Source organism: Osmia bicornis, chromosome 9, assembly GCF_907164935.1.
Source record: "Osmia bicornis bicornis chromosome 9, iOsmBic2.1, whole genome shotgun sequence".
Classification (NCBI taxonomy): Eukaryota; Metazoa; Arthropoda; class Insecta; order Hymenoptera; family Megachilidae; genus Osmia; species Osmia bicornis.
Genome location: NC_060224.1, coordinates 6,663,089 through 6,682,170, shown reverse-complemented (window position 1 = coordinate 6,682,170; position 19,082 = coordinate 6,663,089). Strand labels below are relative to the sequence as shown.

The following is a 19,082-nucleotide window of genomic DNA, read 5'->3' as shown; positions in this document are numbered from 1 at the left end:
TATATATTTTTTATATTAATTATATCTGAGATAAAGAAAATACATATCTAAATAAAGCATATTACCAAATGGTGGAGGTCCCATAGGTTGAAAATGAATAAGAATTGCATGCTTTCCGTCTTTAGCAAAGAAACTATCAAAAACATTAATGTATTCATCTTTATCAATAACTCCTTCTTCCAGGAGATCAGCATCTATATTTAAAATGTAAGCTACAACTTCCAGGACCTGCCTATGTGTTACTTTCAACAACCCTTGCCTTACACTTCGGTTCTCTTTAAATTTTTCCTAAATATACAGGAAGATATATACATAAAATGCTTCATTTATTAATGTAAATAACATATAAAAGATTTATATGTTTAACTTACAAGACGTTCTTTTAATGTTTCTGTGGGTAAACTTTCTAAACCAATTCTTCTTTTCAATAATTCAGCAATGCGACGATCAATCGCAGGTTTTGTATAATCTCGGGATGCAAAATATGTAGTTACATGTGCCATTATTCTAAATTATAATTAATGCATAAATGTCAAAAAGTCACATTGCATTCATTATAAAGTGAACATCAAAATAATATACAAAAAATTGGGGAAAATACTACTATATGTATATCTTTTATAGGGTGTGCTAAAAATTGATCTTCATAAAGAAGAAAATAAATAATATTAAAAAGTAATCAAATATAAAAAAATGACATACTAAAGGGTTCATTACAACATAGTTTTATTATTTGTTAATATACAAGTCATACAAATTTCTCATAAACATGTATAAACAGAAAAATAAAAAGTTTATAAAGAAGTTTCAAATTTCATTGAGATATCTCACAATGAAACGCATGCGTATTACAGCTACAATGCACATGCAGTTGCAGTTGCAGTGCATGTCAAATTTTAAAGGTTAAGACTGACAGCATAAATAAAGCAAATATTATATCTATGCAACATAAAATCATAACTGAGTACTTTCAATTATAAACCATTAAAAGTGGTATTAATCTTTTCTCTTTTGGTTCAATGTTTCAGTACAAAAAAGGGAGATATGTATTTTTGAAACATATTTTTGTATTTGAATTTGATGCATGATCCACTGCCAGTTTAAGGTTAATATCTGTTTTATAAATATTGCATACATAGCTAACTGTATCAGTATGTTAAATGATAGCATATTACAATTTATATTGGTTCTATGCCAAAATGAAAGAAAAATAAAATATATTTATTAAAGTACCTATTGATTTTGTTTACCCTATTTCATGTTCCTTTTAAAATATGTTAAAAACAAATTTTTATATACTGAATCTCATAATATGTTAAAACTTTCTTATAAATGTTTTAATAACTCTATCATTTTCAGATAATCTTATACTTTTTTAAGTACTACATAGTCTGATTTCATCTATTTTTTATTAGTACAATTATCATTCTTGTAACTAGTACCTATATAGAGTACTTATTGAACAAAACTTTTTTGCTAACATAAATTTATTAAACACATAAGAGTATGTGGAATGCATTGAATTATCAATCACAATGTTCAAACTGGAATCATATATAACACCAGTGATTCTTAGTTATGTTGAAAAATATGTGAAGAATTTTAAACCAGAACAATCTCAGGTAATTTTTGGTCAAAAATATATAGTATTAATTTATCATTGTTTTAAAAGTACATAATTTTATTCTGTATTTAAGGTTTCTTTATGGGGTGGTGATGCATCATTTCAAAATCTTGATTTACGGCTAGAAGTTTTGGAAGAACAACTTAATCTTCCTTTTGTTTTTGTCAGTGGTCACATACATGAACTACTTATTCATGTTCCTTGGGTAAAAATTACTTCAGAACCAATTGTCATTACAATTAACACAATAGGTAAATGCTATAAAATATATGGTGTACATGATAACATTGACTATATACATGTACACATTTACTTTCATTTTCAGAATGCATTTTAAAATTAAAAGATGATACTAAAGTGGAAACTAATCCTTCTGCAATGCAGAAAAGACTGGAATTACCACAGTTAGTAAATGTTTTTTATTATTATGCATTGTATTATAATACCATACAGATATTCTGATGCAATATTATTTAATTTATAGGGAAGAAACACCACCTGGGTACATAAAAAGTATAGTAACAAAGGTTGTAAATAACATAACAATCAATTGTAATAATTTAATTCTAAAATATGTGGAAGAAGATATTGTTCTTAGTGTCAATGTCAGATTTTTAAGTATGCAAACTGTTAATAATAAATGGGAACCAACATTTACTGGTATGTATTTTGTACTATTTGAAAGTAATCATTGATAAATTCTAAACAATGTATATTTGTAGATGTCAATGGATATGAAGTTATGCTTAGGAAAGTTGTTACTATTCAAGACCTAACATTATGTTTAGATAAAATGGATGCTTCTGGAAAAATAGAAATATATCAGGTATTGTTTTTCTTTTATATTTGATGTAACAAGATATATACATTTGTTATTTCATAATTTAGGATCCTGTTCTGTATCGATGTTCCGTCGTAATACGCTTGATTGTAAATTATCACAGTAATACTGCAAAAAAAGCTTCTATTACGCGTTTAGACCTGCATTGTCAAAAGATGGAATTTAGTATAACAGAACAACAAGTACCAATGTTGCTTAGATTAGCTGCATTGATAATGGCCTTGCAGACAAAACAATTTCCATCTAATAAAGAAAAATCTTTAATTTCTATGGAGGAAAGGGAGGATAGCACACAAGGTTCTGCCGTATTTTTTATAAAATTTATAAATATAATTCTATTATGTTATAAACATATTTGTATCTAATAATTCTATAGACGATATAGATCACGTAAGCGGAGTTGCTACAGAAACCTCAGGCTGGGGTGGATGGGCTTGGAACGTGGTATCATCTTTATTACCTATTGATTGGGATAATGATTGGTCTACAGAACAACAAATGGCTTATTCAGGTCATACTATTCATTTAGGCATCTATGTGCAAGATACCACTTTAACTTTTAAGGTACGTGTCTAAGACAGATGAAGAATTGAAGACATATTAAAAACATTTTTTTTTATACAGACAGTTGAAAATGTTAAGGAGCAATTATTTTATAAATCTCGTAAACTTCGATACAAATCATTTTTAACATTGCGATTGAATGGAGTAGTGGTAGATACTTTACTCCAGGGTATTGCAATGACTAGTTTCCAAGTTGGAATGGGATGTATACGTATATATCCGAGAGGAACTTGCAGCTGCGGACATCTTGAAGTAGTAGATGGGGCTCAGGTAATGATCTATACTGTATTTTTATTAATATTTTCTTCAGTTACCAAAACTAATGAATAACTTTGTCTAGCCACCCTTATATTTCATAGCTGGCAAGTTAAATACTGATTATTTGAAAGATTCTTTATTTGACAATGATTCAGTGGAGAACAAAGGAAAAAAGAGAGAATACAAACAAGGAATATATTACTATTTATGTGCAGTTTCAGGTAGTAGAACTTTGATTTTATTTTTTAATAACTGAAATTTATAAAAAAAAAAAAGTACATGGAACATTTTCAGAAGAGCGATTAATAGAACGATGCCCTGCATTTGCTATGGATTATGTTCATTGTGTGGAATTACCAGATGATATCACACCTGAGAAATTGGCAGAATTCGGGTCTAATTTTGAATATAGGTGAGTGAACTAAATCAAAGTGTCCATAAAATTCTAGCAATATAGACAAATCTAAAGTTTCGCTAACTTTCAGCAATTTTCACGAACGCAGAGTAATGAGGTACATCATAGGCGATTTAACTGTTAGGCTGTGTTCAGGTATTTTTCATCGTATTGAAACGATAAAGCAAGCTGCCGCGAACTACGATTACAATCCATATATCGTTACAAAACCAGGTATAATTGTAATTAACTTATATAAACGTAAAGTGTTGAAAATTATTATGTATAAATTATTATCAGATCCGCTTGCGGATGAACTTCCTCCTGTTACATTGGAAGAATATGAAGCATTACGAGAAAATGTGTCTATGGCTGAGACAAAATTAATAGTAATAAAAGCATCTCTTCAATTACAATTAGCCGATCATTCTGTTACTGGATTACCACGCCACCGAAAGATCGTTGAAAGTCGAGTATGTAATATATGTACTGTAATATATGTATACAGTTACACTTATGTTAATTGCTTATTAACGCTATTATTACTATTATTATTTACTTCGTTCATATTATTTTTTGCTAGACGGCACCCCTAACACCTGCTCTTACAGACGATCCTTTTCTAAGTATTGAATGTGATGAAGCAATTATATCAGTACTTCAACCTTTATATCCGTTTCGACTTGCAGCTTGTGCATCGAAACAAACTGATCTTTCAACAGAAATGTTTAGTCAGTGCCATAAGATTGTTTCAGTGCAGGTAGTATAACATATGTATCTGTTGTACATCTAAGTGTGTTTGCAATGACTTTATATTTCATTAGGTGAACGGAGCAAAGAGTCAACTTTACTTAACAAAAAGTTGCCATACATCTATAGTAATGCCTTATTCAGTTGAATGCAAAATAAAGAAATTATTGTATCCACAATATTGGAGGGATATTGATTTAATACATGAAACATACACAGTACATATGGACAGTATTACGATTACCGGGACAAAAGCAAAATTAATGATTGCTGTATCTATATTGACTTCAATTTTCGATCCCAATGATACAACAAATCCTCTAGTGTGTTCTTCTTTATTTAGCGATGCTTGTCAAGAAACGGGTATGTATTATGTTACTGAAATTCTTACTGAACACTTAACTGTAATATGCGGGTAATATATATTTCAGATCCTGTATACCTGGAATTATTATTTGAAAATGTGAACTGTAAAAAGTTGTCATCTTTAGTTACAGTTTCATATGAAATAAGTATGAGTTCAGTGAAAATGTTTGCTCTTAATGAGTCACAACAGGCCTTTGTATTTTCAGGCCCAGAAAGTAACATTGATGGGTTAGTACAATCATAATTATATATTAAGTAGAAGTTATGTTAATAATAACTTGTTGGTTTCAGAGATGTAGAAAATAAATCCCTCCTAACAGCTGTAATACAGTTCCCAAAAGATATTGAAAAACAAACGCATCCACCTTTGATTTCGCTTCAGATGGCAGATATCAGAGCTTCACTCGATCCACTACTTTTTAAGTGGTTGGAATATCGTGTTACTTATTATAATGTAGGTACCTTATGTACAATGCGACCTGAAATGCAGCAGCATCTCGAAGGTGCATCTTCCGATACTGGTACCAAGAAGAAGACATTTCCTAGTTTACATGAAAGCGTACATAGTTCTTCAGATAAAGAAAAACGAAAATCAATTATAACAACAGAAAAGTCAAAAACTGTGCAAAACGATGAAACTCAAAAGAAATATGATTCTAAAACCTCAGGTGAAAGACAGGTATTTTATGAGCATTCAATTATGTATGGTATAAAATTTCAAGTTATTGTTAAAGATGTTGAATATTTTTCTTGATAGTAATTTTTGTACATCTTAATTATTAATTATGAAGATGTAATCTATGTTAGAACTTACAGAATTTGGGAATATTGGCCAGATTGTCAGAATGGTATCCATGGTGGGGTGGACTTGTGTTAAGTGGATGTGTTGGACATATTGTTATTTACATACCATCAATGACAATGAGTGGTATAGGGGCATATGGTATGTAAATGTATTACTTAAAATTACGTGTTTAATTCACCATTATTAAAATTATGTTGAATTAAAATACCTAGGTATAGAAGAAGCCAAAGATGGAGCACTGAAAAACAATAAAAATTTACAAATACTAATAATAAAATTACCCGCCTTAGTTATTCATTCGTCTAATGTAAATTTCGAATTGCTGACACCTTATCTTCAAGAATTACCAGTTGTACTACCAAAATCAATGTGGACAAATAGTGAGTAACAAAAAGTTTATTATGGTACATTATTCTCAATGTAATTTGTTTCAGAGTCGCAAAGTTTTCCATGGACGTTGAGCCTTGTCGATTTCCATTGCTACATGTTACAAGAGCATACACAAAAAAATTTTATTAAAAAAATGTCATTAAATGCTACAGTTGCTCTTACAACTAAAGTCACAACCTTTAAATCAGAAAGTGTATTGTCCGCTTTAGGTGTTTGCGTTCACATCGATAATTCTCCTATTATCGTTTCAATTTCTGAGGAACAGGTATTGCAGCACATCTAATACATAGGGTATGAACGTGTAACATATATTTTTATTTCAGGTAGTTTTCATGAATAAAATAATCTCAAGTATTGCAAGCATAGTACGAGTTACAACCAGCGCAAATAAAAGTGTGATAACTAGTACTCAAATGAATACTGAAGCACAAGTTGTTCTTCCAATCATACCACAAACTCCATCTACACCAACACAGTTACTGTATCCAGAAGATACAACTACAAACTCAACTGTTTCAACTTCAAAAGATGATACTACACAAGGTACATTACTAAAAAATGTACACTTCTGGACACATGTACATTATTATACTACTTTTAGATACGGATGAATTAGTTTTGACAGCATGGATTCAATGGACTATAACAAAAATCGCCATAAAATTATATGTCACGGAAAAAGAAAGTTTATCTTCATTAAAATTAGTTCTTGAATTGGAAGATATTATTACTTCTTTAGACTTACAGCCTGTCTATTTTAAATTAAAAAGCAAAATTACGACAGTCACTATATTTCATTATACAAGGTGAGTAATTATAATTTATCATTTTTTAACTTTAAAGCAGTAAGTATTGGAGAATATTATTTTATAGAGCACCAAATTCTGTGACTTGGGATATCGGGGAATACGTTGGCGCAGTGCTTTGTGGAAGAGAAGATAGTTTAGAAAAAGGTGATGATTCCGGATTTCTAAGTTTTACCTTAACTAGAGCAAAATCAGGAAATGTTCATACACGATGGGGTACTTACAAAAAACACAAAACTCAAAAGGTATTTGATGTTAGAAGTAAAATAAATAACATTCTTGTATTATTTTACCTTTTCACCCTTTAATTTTTAGAAAGATGTAATGACTGAAAGTGTCTTATCTACTAATAGTTATATTTCTGAAGTGGTTATCAAAGTACAAATGATGGATCTAATTTTACCGCTCACGATAGTTAGCAAATATATGCAATTAATAAAACCTTTCACGTGTTTCTATCAATCCGCTGAGAAAGGTACAATTGAAAATTCTGAACAAAATGTAGCACCACATTTGACTAGTATTACCAATCTTGATATTGAAACATTACCACTAATATACCTGGATTTCAAAGGACTTAGATTAATGTTACCAGTATCAAACACAGTGAAGTGTAAACCCCAACATGATTTATTAATGTTTCAGGTAGTAACATGACCTTTTATAGAATTTTAATTAAGAAGAATTTCTTTTGCAAGTTGCAAATTATATGTTAACAATCTTATTCATTTTGTAGCTAGATGGAGTTCGCATTACTCCGCATGCTGAAAATCCGATTTGTAGAACACCTTTAAGATTAGATATATATCAACTTGCAGCTCAAGCAAATATCTTGAGCATACCCGGTTCTGCTGTAGAAGATCGACAATATCAAATTAATATAAAAGGAATATGTGCTCATACAACTACTTGGAAAAATTATCAATTGAGTATAAATAAGGTTTGTTAAAAAAAATACATTAAAATTATGAATTTGTTAGGAATATATTGCATTGAAGTGTTTGTCCACAGAAAATATCTCAGTCATATCTTTATACCATGAATGAAAATCCTGCATTAGAATGGAATAAACTCGGACATGGTAGTAGTTTAGAACGACAATTTTCCACGCTTCCACTATTATCAAAGTATGCAATTATTGAATAATAAGAATTGATTATTAACGATATTATTAACGTAAATCTATACTGCAGGTTTGATTTGTGCTTGATCATTGCCCCGCCTGTACTGTTTAAACCGGACATAACAGTATGCGGAAGTGCCATTGAAGTAAATTGTATTACGGATATAGAGGTGACATTAAATTTAGATCAAATTCACTTAATAACTGTTCTAAATAATGAATTGAAAAATGTATTACTGGGACGTTTTGAACAAAATGAGAATGTAGTTACGTGTAGTAATACATCTCAGAAACTGTTTGCGAGTATGGAAGGTATAAAACAAATAACTTGGACGAAACAAAGTTCTAACGATACAGACGTTGATTTTACTAAAGACAGTGGTATAGATTTCGAAACGTCTAGTGTGAATTCAACTATTGTTGTAAGTTTTCACATATGGGTTTGAATTTTTGAAAGATCTGAAAGATCATTTATTCTATTTAAATAATTTCATTCTCCTAGGGTAAACCACCATCTTCAGATACTTCAGTTCTTTTACCATTTGAGTTTTTAGTAAACTGTGGAAAAATAACATTCATACTTTATGATATTCAAGAAACAGTCACAGAATATCAAGTCGTAAGTAATTTTTAACAATTAAATATAAATATAGTAACATTAAATTTATAAGAAATTTATGTAGGATATAAATGAAGTTGAAGAAGAGGAGGGTGAAACTCAGAAGCAACCACTACTGTATGTAATGGTTAATCAACCAAATATTTACTTCTCTCAACAGCACCCATTACAAAAGATACAAGTATGTTAATTTACGAATAAAAATAAGATGTTTCTTAGGGGTATTTAGTATGAGAATTTATGCGATATTAGGTATCGTGTTTTGATATAACCGTCGCACTTGGAGAAAAAGAACGCAGAGAATTAATTTCAATACCGACAGAAAAAGATTTCAAAGTCTTCATGATCGAAACGAAAAACGGTGACCTGCATCCAGACACAGGCATCCCTCCATCATTTATAACAGTAAAATATGAAAAAACATTAGGAAAAAATCCGCAATTCTCTGTAGACATGGGTAGACCTACGAAAATTCATTTCTCCTTATCAAGACTAAGTCAGATGTATATTATTAAAAATAAGGTAATACTATATAAGATGTCTCAAAAAAATTCTTCAATTGAAGAGCTATAGATTCTTCTATTCGTGCTTAAATATATATTTATTAATTACCAGATATTAACATGCTTCGTGGATCAACATGATTCAACGTCAGTTGAACAACTTGATGATACGAAGGTACATTCAGTAACGAAATCGAAAAAATTGTACTGGCCTGATTTAAATATGTCTACAAAGCAACTTGTGCTTTCTCTGAAGACTGATTCTGGTGCTGAAATAATAACTAGTTTATCTTCGTTGTCTGGCAATATTTCATCTCTTCTTAGGCCTGATAGAATATATTCTAACACATCTGTAGATTCTTTCATCATATCAGTAATTCTTAATGAAAATATAAAAGTTCTTTTAAATCCATGGTGCTGCAATATTACCATTTGTTTGCTTTGGGAGACTTGGCAAAATATCGATTCTATTCCTCAAGTACAGATACAAGCAGATAGCGATAGTCTTTATCTAGATTTTGGTCCAGAACAAATAAAAATTATAAAAAATGTTATGGAAGACTGTCAATTATTATTAAGCGAGTTAACAACGTCTTCATCGAAATGCAAAGATAATGAAAAACAAATTGTACTTTCAACTGAGCAACATTATCAGGACGATCTTAAAGCCGGCGCATTTCAATTTGTGAATGGTAATGCAGACGAACTTCCTTTTCCTTATCAAGTAAGTTTACCAATATTTGCTTCTTTAATGAAGGAAGATTAATCTTTCAATATACTGTTTTATAACTTAGGTCATATTTTTTACTTATCCTCAACAATCAATGGCCTGGAGATATCCACAACCGAGGACATTAACAAGGATACACGTGTCACCAGTTCCGTTTGAAGTAAGCAAACTATTTTATTTATACATTCTATACATAAATTATATTTTATATTCAACACAATTTACTTTCTTAGACATTGGATTCAGATACTTTTAATGTGGAAAAAGTGCTTTGTACCCTTGAATACTGGAGCGATTGCCATATGTCTTATCAACGTTACGCTGACTTCTATTTATCAGAAACAGATTCTTACCGTCTAGAACTTCCTGAAAAAGCTCCAGCACGAGCAGTGGCTTGCATATGGCGTGTGGTTCTGCTTTCAAACAGTAATCGACCAAAAGCAATAATTTCAGCTCGTGTTCTTGCAGCATGTCTACGTATTGATTCGTATTTTAATTCTTCAATTATACCTAACATACAAGCTGCGCTTAATATCGGTGCTATTCATGTATGCATGTACAATCACATTAGCACTACTATGAGCGAGCTACACCCACCTTTAAACAATTACACGTTGAAAGGTACAATACCTGAAACTCAATGTTTCATGACCCTGGAACATAAAGGGGCTATCCTTGTACTTAACAGATGGATAGACGGTTCTACGTTGATCGATATCGGCGGTACATTTGGGATACACATACTGGATTATAGTTACTTAACTATGCAAGAAATATTAGATCCTTTGGAAGCAAGATTACAACTTTCGCTATCAGATAAAACTGATATATCTTTAACCTGCAGCCCTTTTTCCTTAAAACTAAGCCCAACTGTAGCTCATACACTTGCAGTTTCAACTCATTTATGGTTTGCATCTCTGGAAGAAGAAAACAAAAATATGATTTTATTCACACGTTACGTAATAGCTAATAACAGCAATGTGCCTATCCTCTTTGGTCAGAGTGGTACAGGAGAAAATATATTATTGGAAAGTAGACAATGTAATTTCTATTCGTGGCGACATATCAGCAATAAAATGTTGCGGATAGCGATAAAAGAAAACAGTTGGTTATGGAGCAAACCATTTTCTGTGGGAACTGATGGGATTCAAGCAATAGAATTTAGCAATTCCACGATGAAAACGGCAGTATTTGTAAGCGTTGCATCGATTTCTGCCATGCAGAAGCTTGTCACATTCTGTGGACAGCTCGTAATTTCCAATCAGTTGATTGACAATTTTGAAATGAAATTAGTCAGGTACGAAGCTGACATTGGGTCAAAAGTAACCGTGTTGAAAGATGTGTATCCTATCTCTGGTAAAAGTCGACCACCTTCGGTTATACTTGATGGCAATAAGAAAATGGCAATACGTTTGCGGTTTACAAACGCACCGAATCTATCATGGACAGGGGACATTCCTCTACAACCTAACGTTAAATGGGGACAACCGTGGCTTGTTAAAGTTCCTTTGCAAGAACGTGGACAATTTTTGAGCATTTGGGTACGGATAGTGACGCAAACAATTCAGGAGAGAACAAAAGTACTAGCTGTGCTTAGTCCACTTTACATGATCCGATCGCATCTACCGGTACCAGTTAGAGTACAGATGGATACACCTTCGTTAAAGACATCTTTAAGCACGATGGTAAATGGTCGAGGTGAACGACAACAATTGTACTGTCCTGGAACATTTGAACATTTCCATCAGTTAACATTTCAATTGGAATCTGGAGTTTCAACTTCTAATCCATACGTGCCATTGTCGTACAGTTCTGTTGATCAAAGAAAGTTTTTCAGAAGGCCTGAAACCGAGGACATCGATGAAATTCTAAAGAATCTTGAAAATCAAACGGACGAAACAGAATGGCCTTTCCAGGAAGACGAGATGGAGGAATGGATATCTGCTGAACAACCGCAAACGCATGTGCAAGTGAAATACCAGGATGCTGGTTTGGTCTCCAGTACATTGCTACTAGAACTGCAACCATGGTGTTTCATATTAAATTCAATGGGATGTTATCTCTCTCTCGTATCCGAAGATATCGAACTCTGTCAGATTCCTCATTACGGTATCATAACACCACCGAAATTAGAAGGCACATTTCATTTATGCGTTGGCATTGGTGATACTTTTTATACATCCCAGGCTCTACAATTGGCTCGACCCGATTGGAGTCAAAGCTTTTACATGCCAAGAATAGGGGGGCTAATTCCTGTCGATGGAAATGTTAAAACATGCGTCGATTGTGGTTCAAGTGTCTCTATTATGAGCATCAATTCCAGCATGTACGAAGATATGCGTCTGGTACGCGTAACAAGTAGTCATGTTATTAACAATTTAACGCCTCAAGAATTATGCGTCGCCACATTAGCGGTTTACGATGATGCAACTGCACTTGAATTGCCAAACGATCTTACCCCTTTCAGCTTTAACATTTCACCAAGCGAAGATCAGAAACAAGGCATTCCGATCACACAGTGGTACACATTATACATGGAGGAGATCATAGAACCTCTCGCACTTTATATATCTCTAAGTTTAGGACACAAATGGTCATGTCCAGTTCGAGTAGATCAAGGTATGAGTCGCAAGTGCGTTGCTGTTCCAAATGGCTCTACTACTATGCCAGTAGTTATCACTATACAAGAGGATAAAGGTACAACTTACATAATGATATACGTGGATCACCATCCTCAGTTACTAATTGAAAACACGTGCGCTTTCAAAATTTTACTGGCTCAAGCTAATGAAACAGCAGGAGGAATAATACCAGACACTTCTCATTTTGCTTGGATATGTGAGATTGAAAGTAACGCATCCTGTCATTATACCATTCCATCTGTTAGCAATAGACTACCTGATACACCTGTTGCCAACACGTCAAATGTATTATTATTTTCTGCTGTAACGAGCGGCTATAACGAGCAAGTAACTAAGAGCAAAGAATTACGATGGTCAAGAGGTATAAATTTATCCGCAATATCAAGTGTACCAATGGATCAATATGTGCGACTCCCATCGTATGGAGATGTAAAGTTGATCATGCAAAATCATTGTTACACTACGTTCATTAATATTCTTCCTATATCTCAAGTAGAGGTATCTGCACGAGATATTAGAAGTCGACTTTTACGTAAAGAGAACGATACGAAAGAAGTTGAAACGTTACATAGCTCATTTTCGTCTGAACAAGAAGACGACAAAACGATAAATGTACAGAGCTCCGGTAGTTCAACCTCTGTTACAACTTTCTTTTCGGCTCAAGATGATACTATAGCCCCGGAAATGAAAACTTCGCAAATAAATTCACGTCTGATGAAAAATGTAGAAAATGTGAAGGGTAACGAAAACGATGATGCAAAAACCATTGAGGAGAGTAATTCCAACGAAGGCTCTGCCTCTATTTGTCTTCGTGGTGTTACTATTGTTATCATGCATGACATGAATGAAAATGCTCAAAGAATCGAAGTGGCCAGCTTGTCAATGACCGATGTCGTAGTCATTGTTGCTGCAAAATTTAGAATTATAAATTTACGTGCTTTCATTGGTGATCTGCAATTGGATAATCAACTGTTTGATCAAGGAGGATTTGATTTTCCAGTAGTACTAATTAGTCAAAGTCCGCTTGTAGTAAGAGAAACGAGATTTTATACAAGCACGTGTCTAATGAATAAAATTGAACAAATCAGGGAAAACTCATTAATCGCGATTGATTATGTTTTAGAAAATCAGGGACAGTTAAGAGGTATTTAACAATATGTTCACATTCTGAGTGAAGTTCTTGTTTTCCATTAATACTAATATCTCTTTAATCTTACTTTTAGTGTCCAAAGATCTTTTCATAAAGATTGCACCAATTAGTGCTTATATTGAAGATACATACATAACTCAGTTGTTAAATTATGCAACTTCAATGGTACCACCACGATTTCTAGTATCAGATGATATAAAAAAGACAAGGACGTTAGTGTCAACTATTGGAGTGTACATTCCTGACTATATAATGGTCGATGCAAAAATATTGAGTACTCCATTAAAACTGCAAAATTTAAAGATTGAACCTGTATCCATCTTATTGAGCGTCCACACGTCTGTTCGTTTATACGTAGCTTTAGACCATTCTCCTCTGTATTTTGGTACATTTGAGAAGAAGAATATTTTGACTACTCCTTATAGGCTTGGTAATGCACTTACCATGCATTATTTATCTGGTGCTATATTCGGAGCAGGTAATATATTTTATATTTGATGATTTTGGTGCTACAGATTATAAACATTAACTATCTAAAATGAATTCCAGGTTGGGTAGTTGGATCTTTAGAAATACTAGGTTCACCAGGAAGTTTAGCACAAGCTCTTGGATCGGGACTTCGCGATTTTGTTTCTCTTCCATTCCAAGGTTTATTGCAAGGGCCATGGGGTTTCATTGTTGGTATAACACATGGATCGGCCAGTTTAATGAGACACGTTACAGCAGGTACCGACATTTACAAATGTGTGAAGTAGTAATATATGTGTATCTTTATTATCTCATAATTAAATTTTATCTAGGTACTCTAAATTCGGTGACTAAATTAGCATCAAGTGTAGCGCGAAATTTAGATCGCTTAACTTTGGACGAAGAACATTTGCAACGACAAGAAGAGTCTCGTAGAATGCGTCCTCAGGGCATGGCACAAGGATTCTATCAGGGTTTAACTGGGCTGGGAATGAGTCTTCTTGGTATACGAGAATATTTCATTTAAATTTATTATATAGTGTATTATACAAGATAATTACATACATTTTTATCGTATTCATTTAGCTGCAGTGGCAGGTTTAGCACACCATCCTTTGCAACAGGTTTTATCAGGAGAGATAACAACTAAAAGTCTTGTCACTGGTGTTGGACTTGGATTAGTTGGAGTAGTTACCAAACCTTTAAGCGGTGCTGCAGAATTAGTTGCGCTGACCGGACAGGGATTACTACAAGGAGCTGGCTGGAATTCTTTACCCTCGGTAAATTATTTTACAAAGGGTATCCTATAACCATTAATAAAGTAAATTAATAACAAACATCATGTTACAGCCTCGTCAAAGACCAGTTGTTCAGTATACAACCGGCAATAATAACACATCTATTAAATATGCTTGGTGGTTATTACCATTGCTTGAAAACAATCATGGCAATATTTTACATGTCACTAATGCAGATTATGTGATTCAGCAAGGTAGTAATCGTGCTGTAACATTGGTTTTAACAAGACATGCGTTACTACTAGTTAACACAGCGGAAGACAACATAGAACGAATATATTTATTAAAAGATTTAATAAGTGCCGATCACCATTTGGAGTCAACAATATGTTTATACTGTTCTCCTGAGACAGTACAGACTAACAGGTCTTTATCACCGGCTCCATATGAGGTATGATATCGTAAAGGGGGTATTTTATTATTATATTGTTAATATAATACATTGTAAGATATATATACTGGCATTCTTTGAGGGGGTGGAAGCTGGAATTATTCTGAACAACTTTTTTATGTAACAAAACGCTTGTTAAGGCTGTTTTTGAATTATTAATGAAAAACACCGAGTAATCTGAGCTTCAATTCACAAGAGTTGAAGCCTTCGACACGGTGCCGATCACTTCAGCTGCCATCCTCTCAAAAGATGCCTACCCGTAGCTAAGCACCCGGTAAATATATGTATACTTAATGAAATTTCATTGTTAATAGATGGATCAAGAAATGCGAGCACGAGTAGCGGAGTACGTTCGAAGTAGCAGCACTGGCCTAGCTAGTGTTTCTACAAATAGTGATGGACAGTCTGATATTTTTGAAAATACCACTCCTCATTCTGATCGTACGCTTACATTTTACGTTTCTCCCGACTCGCGTAACTATTTATTATCATTATTTAATATTGCCAAAAGACAAAGTCAGGGTAGTGGATTTAGAGTGTTATAATATATAAATTAAACATGTTAGATTATATTCTTGTATCCAGAAGTAGAAGGAATAATTAATACTTTCGATAATGAAAAGTGATAAAATAGTATTGTGTTATTGATTGAAAAATAATTTGGAAAGTATAATATGCGCTAGTCGAAATTTTATCACATCGATATACACATATTTCATACAACGTTTTCCACTTTTCGTTCTGATAAATGTTTAAATTGATTGCTTTATCATGAGATTTTCTTAATTGCATTACTATGCACAGAATCATAATATGCACAATTTAAAACCTATTTTTACGCAAGACATACTTTTTAAAGTTTATAAGAACATTTTATATAATGCAAAATTTATCATGTTTTTTTATTTGTTACTGAACATATATTGTATGTACATATCGAAGGTAGCTTATCGAACATATAATAGAAATTCAAGCATTATACATATGTAACATTGAATTTTTATACGTATATTCTGTGCATATTTTTCATATATTAAGTGTGAATAACATATACAAAAATTTGTAACATAATATACATCTGGAAAAAAAAGATCGTTGTGTCTAAAAAATACAAGTTAGTATAAACTCATTGTTAATATTATTTATTCTTTGCTTAATATTTGATAAATATGAAATGGAATTTTAAAATATTTATTAAAAATTATCATTAAGTTTTAGTTACAATACTTTTAGTGTAAAATATTCACAATTGATAATAAAAGAACATGATATAAATAAATTATGTCACTATCGCGATTAATAGTAAATATTTTTATTATTCATAAATCCGTTGTATGTCACTATTATTATAAGACATACCACAAGCTGTACAGTGATAATCTTGGATAGATATTAAAGCTTTTCTACATAATACATGTTTACATGGAAGCTGGTAAAAAATTCCATTAGGACAACAGGAACAACTATTTGATTTAGAGCTTTCACCATGTATTTCAGAAATACTATCAAAACGTTTTAGATGTGGCACTACTTTTTTAACTTCAGCATCTATATTACTATCACTTTCAGCAGTACAATTATTTATCTTTTTGCTTTCTATTTCTTCACAAGATGATACATTAAAATTAACAGTCTTTAGTTTCTTTACTGATTTACTTGAAATGGAAGAGTTTCGTTTATTAGATATTACAATAACTGGCAGTTTATGACAAAATTTTTTACTTTCTTGTGTATTCATTATTCTACTATGCAACTTGGATTTATTGTCACTTAAACTGTTATTTAACACATTCTCTTTTAACAAATATTTAGGAATTTCTAATACTTTCTTATCAGTTGTATCTGAAGATGATGTACGACCTAGAACTCTTGGCAGCCTCTTTATTTCTTCTACATTACTATTTTCAAGTAAAAATTTATCTATTCTTGCTTTTAAAGCATTTGCTATAACAGGCTTGCGATCTTCACTAAATGGCATACCAGTAAAAGGATCTGTTAGTCTTCTTCCCCATATTGCTTCAGTTTCTTCATGTTTTTGTAATGTGGTTTGATCAATTATTTTTCCACTAGGTAATAAAATAGGCTGTGTCATGATTTCCCAAGTAATAGCATCTAAGAAACATTCAGGAACTTGTAAAGATGATTCTAATTTTTCTCTGAAACAATCAACAGCATATTTTTAAAATAATTAAATGGTTTAAAGTATATTAATGTAAAAAGTAATGTTATATTTACTTATTATTAATAGTAGTAACAGACAGATCATTATTCTCTGGTATTTTTATTGATTCAGATATAGAAAACTGTTGTTTAGACCACAAAGTACAAATACTAGCCATTGTATCTTTTCCACACCGTGGTGATACTGTTCCCCATACTTCAATCTTACCTAATGCAGGTACTGAATTTTCTGTTTTACATATACATATCCTTAAATTACTTATATATGTTGTTAAGTACTGCATAGAAGGTTTCATATAGCGCTTTAAAAAATTTGGTGGAGCAGAAATTGTTTCATGATTAACATTCGGTGGATAAAACAGCAATCCAACATTTGAATGGTCTAAGTATCCAGTAGCTAATAAAGTATAAGGCACACTGGCATCGTTACTTGTTTTGGAGTATAGTTGAAAACCTGATGATTTCTGTGAGCCAACATGTGGCCAAATTAAAATATGATTGATACGTATGTTACACAAAAATGTAATATCAATATTGACAGGAGGTTTGATACAAGCATAAGCTAAGAATCCTTTATCATTGTCACTTATGAGATTGCTGATTTCATATCCTTCTGTACTAATAGTATTACAATGAATTTCTGGTCGTAAACGGGGATCACAGAAATTAAAAAGCATTCTGCTGCTTCATCAAAGCATTTAATATTCTTCGAAGGACATTTATTTATAAAATTTACATATCATTTTTATCGAACTATACAATTTCAAACTATACAATTTATTATATGCATCGTCAGGTTTGGTCAGACTATAATTTCAGTTTAGGTTAGTGTTCCTCAGTATTAAAGCGCGTCAAACGTATAGGTTGGACGTAAAAAAGCACGTGGGCAAATAAAATTACAATTTTATTATAATTTTTGACTGAAAATAACCATTATTGTTATAAAAAATGGAGCAAGTGACGGTTAAAATGGAAATTGACGACAGTATGAAAGAAGGAGATGGTGATGCTATAGAACTTAGTTACGAAGAAAAATTGAAATACACAAATGCCATAGCCAAACCTATGGCTCCAAAGAAGTTAGCAAAAAAGATTTATAAATGTATAAAAAAAGGTAATTATTGTTAAAAGGAGATTTTCTAAGATTTTTTATTTCATATATATCAAGGATTTTCTATAAAATGTAATATTTATTATTTGTAACATAACCATTTCAGCTTCAAAACAAAAAACATATCTTCGAAATGGATTAAAAGATGTTCAAAAACACCTTCGTAAGGGCGAACAAGGGTAAAACAAATATACATTTACAGTTAAAAATAAAATTTTTAGTATTCAAGATTTTCATAACGATTATATATGTTTGTTAGGTTAGTAGTGTTTGCTGGAGACGTTTTCCCTATAGAAATTATGTGTCATTTACCAATTGTATGTGAAGATAAAAATATTCCATATTGTTATACACCTTCAAGGCAAGATATCGGTGCTGCAATGGGTGTAAAAAGAGGCAGTCTTATGGTTCTTATTAAAGAACACTCAGAATATAAGGATCTTTACGATGAAATTAAATCTACAATGGTAACATTATCAACTCCATTATGATTTCATATTAATCATTTACATTTTTAATCATTTTGTAAATAGAATAAATGAATTTTGTCGTAAGACATTATTGTATAA

General features: G+C 31.9%; 3 protein-coding genes across 5 annotated transcripts; 2 read left to right on the top strand and 1 right to left on the bottom strand.

The window, feature by feature from the left end:
• Positions 1-533: 533 nt before the first annotated feature.
• On the top strand, positions 534-15,766 carry LOC114874453 (vacuolar protein sorting-associated protein 13B). Of its 3 annotated transcripts, none has more exons than XM_029183737.2 (39): positions 534-1,105; positions 1,360-1,622; positions 1,698-1,875; positions 1,950-2,028; positions 2,109-2,284; positions 2,347-2,450; positions 2,513-2,762; positions 2,842-3,029; positions 3,090-3,299; positions 3,370-3,508; positions 3,582-3,699; positions 3,773-3,915; positions 3,982-4,154; positions 4,265-4,441; positions 4,506-4,794; positions 4,863-5,025; positions 5,089-5,476; positions 5,605-5,740; positions 5,815-5,982; positions 6,037-6,257; positions 6,316-6,535; positions 6,594-6,798; positions 6,866-7,043; positions 7,114-7,443; positions 7,535-7,738; positions 7,810-7,925; positions 7,992-8,343; positions 8,424-8,540; positions 8,605-8,721; positions 8,793-9,062; positions 9,156-9,767; positions 9,838-9,933; positions 10,007-13,559; positions 13,639-14,043; positions 14,115-14,291; positions 14,366-14,536; positions 14,619-14,812; positions 14,883-15,221; positions 15,536-15,766. In XM_029183737.2, exons 2-39 carry the CDS (start codon positions 1,536-1,538, stop codon positions 15,764-15,766), a joined length of 11,274 nt encoding a protein of 3,757 aa, XP_029039570.2. In that variant the 5' UTR covers positions 534-1,105; positions 1,360-1,535. The 3 variants fall into 3 exon arrangements, with proteins under 3 accessions (XP_029039570.2, XP_029039568.2, XP_029039567.2); XM_029183735.2 differs by having other exon boundaries at positions 3,564-3,699; positions 5,614-5,740; XM_029183734.2 differs by having other exon boundaries at positions 3,564-3,699.
• Positions 15,767-16,438: 672 nt separating this feature from the next.
• On the bottom strand, positions 16,439-18,217 carry LOC114874454 (RING finger protein 37). Its single transcript, XM_029183739.2, has 2 exons — positions 17,457-18,217; positions 16,439-17,377 (listed from the first exon to the last, which is right to left on the bottom strand). Exons 1-2 carry the CDS (start codon positions 18,077-18,079, stop codon positions 16,537-16,539), a joined length of 1,464 nt encoding a protein of 487 aa, XP_029039572.1. The 5' UTR covers positions 18,080-18,217; the 3' UTR covers positions 16,439-16,536.
• A 21-nt stretch (positions 18,218-18,238) lies between these two features.
• On the top strand, positions 18,239-19,082 carry LOC114874455 (H/ACA ribonucleoprotein complex subunit 2-like protein). Its single transcript, XM_029183740.1, has 3 exons — positions 18,239-18,516; positions 18,620-18,692; positions 18,773-19,082. The coding sequence occupies exons 1-3, from the start codon at positions 18,351-18,353 to the stop codon at positions 19,002-19,004; spliced, it is 471 nt and encodes a 156-aa protein (XP_029039573.1). The 5' UTR covers positions 18,239-18,350; the 3' UTR covers positions 19,005-19,082.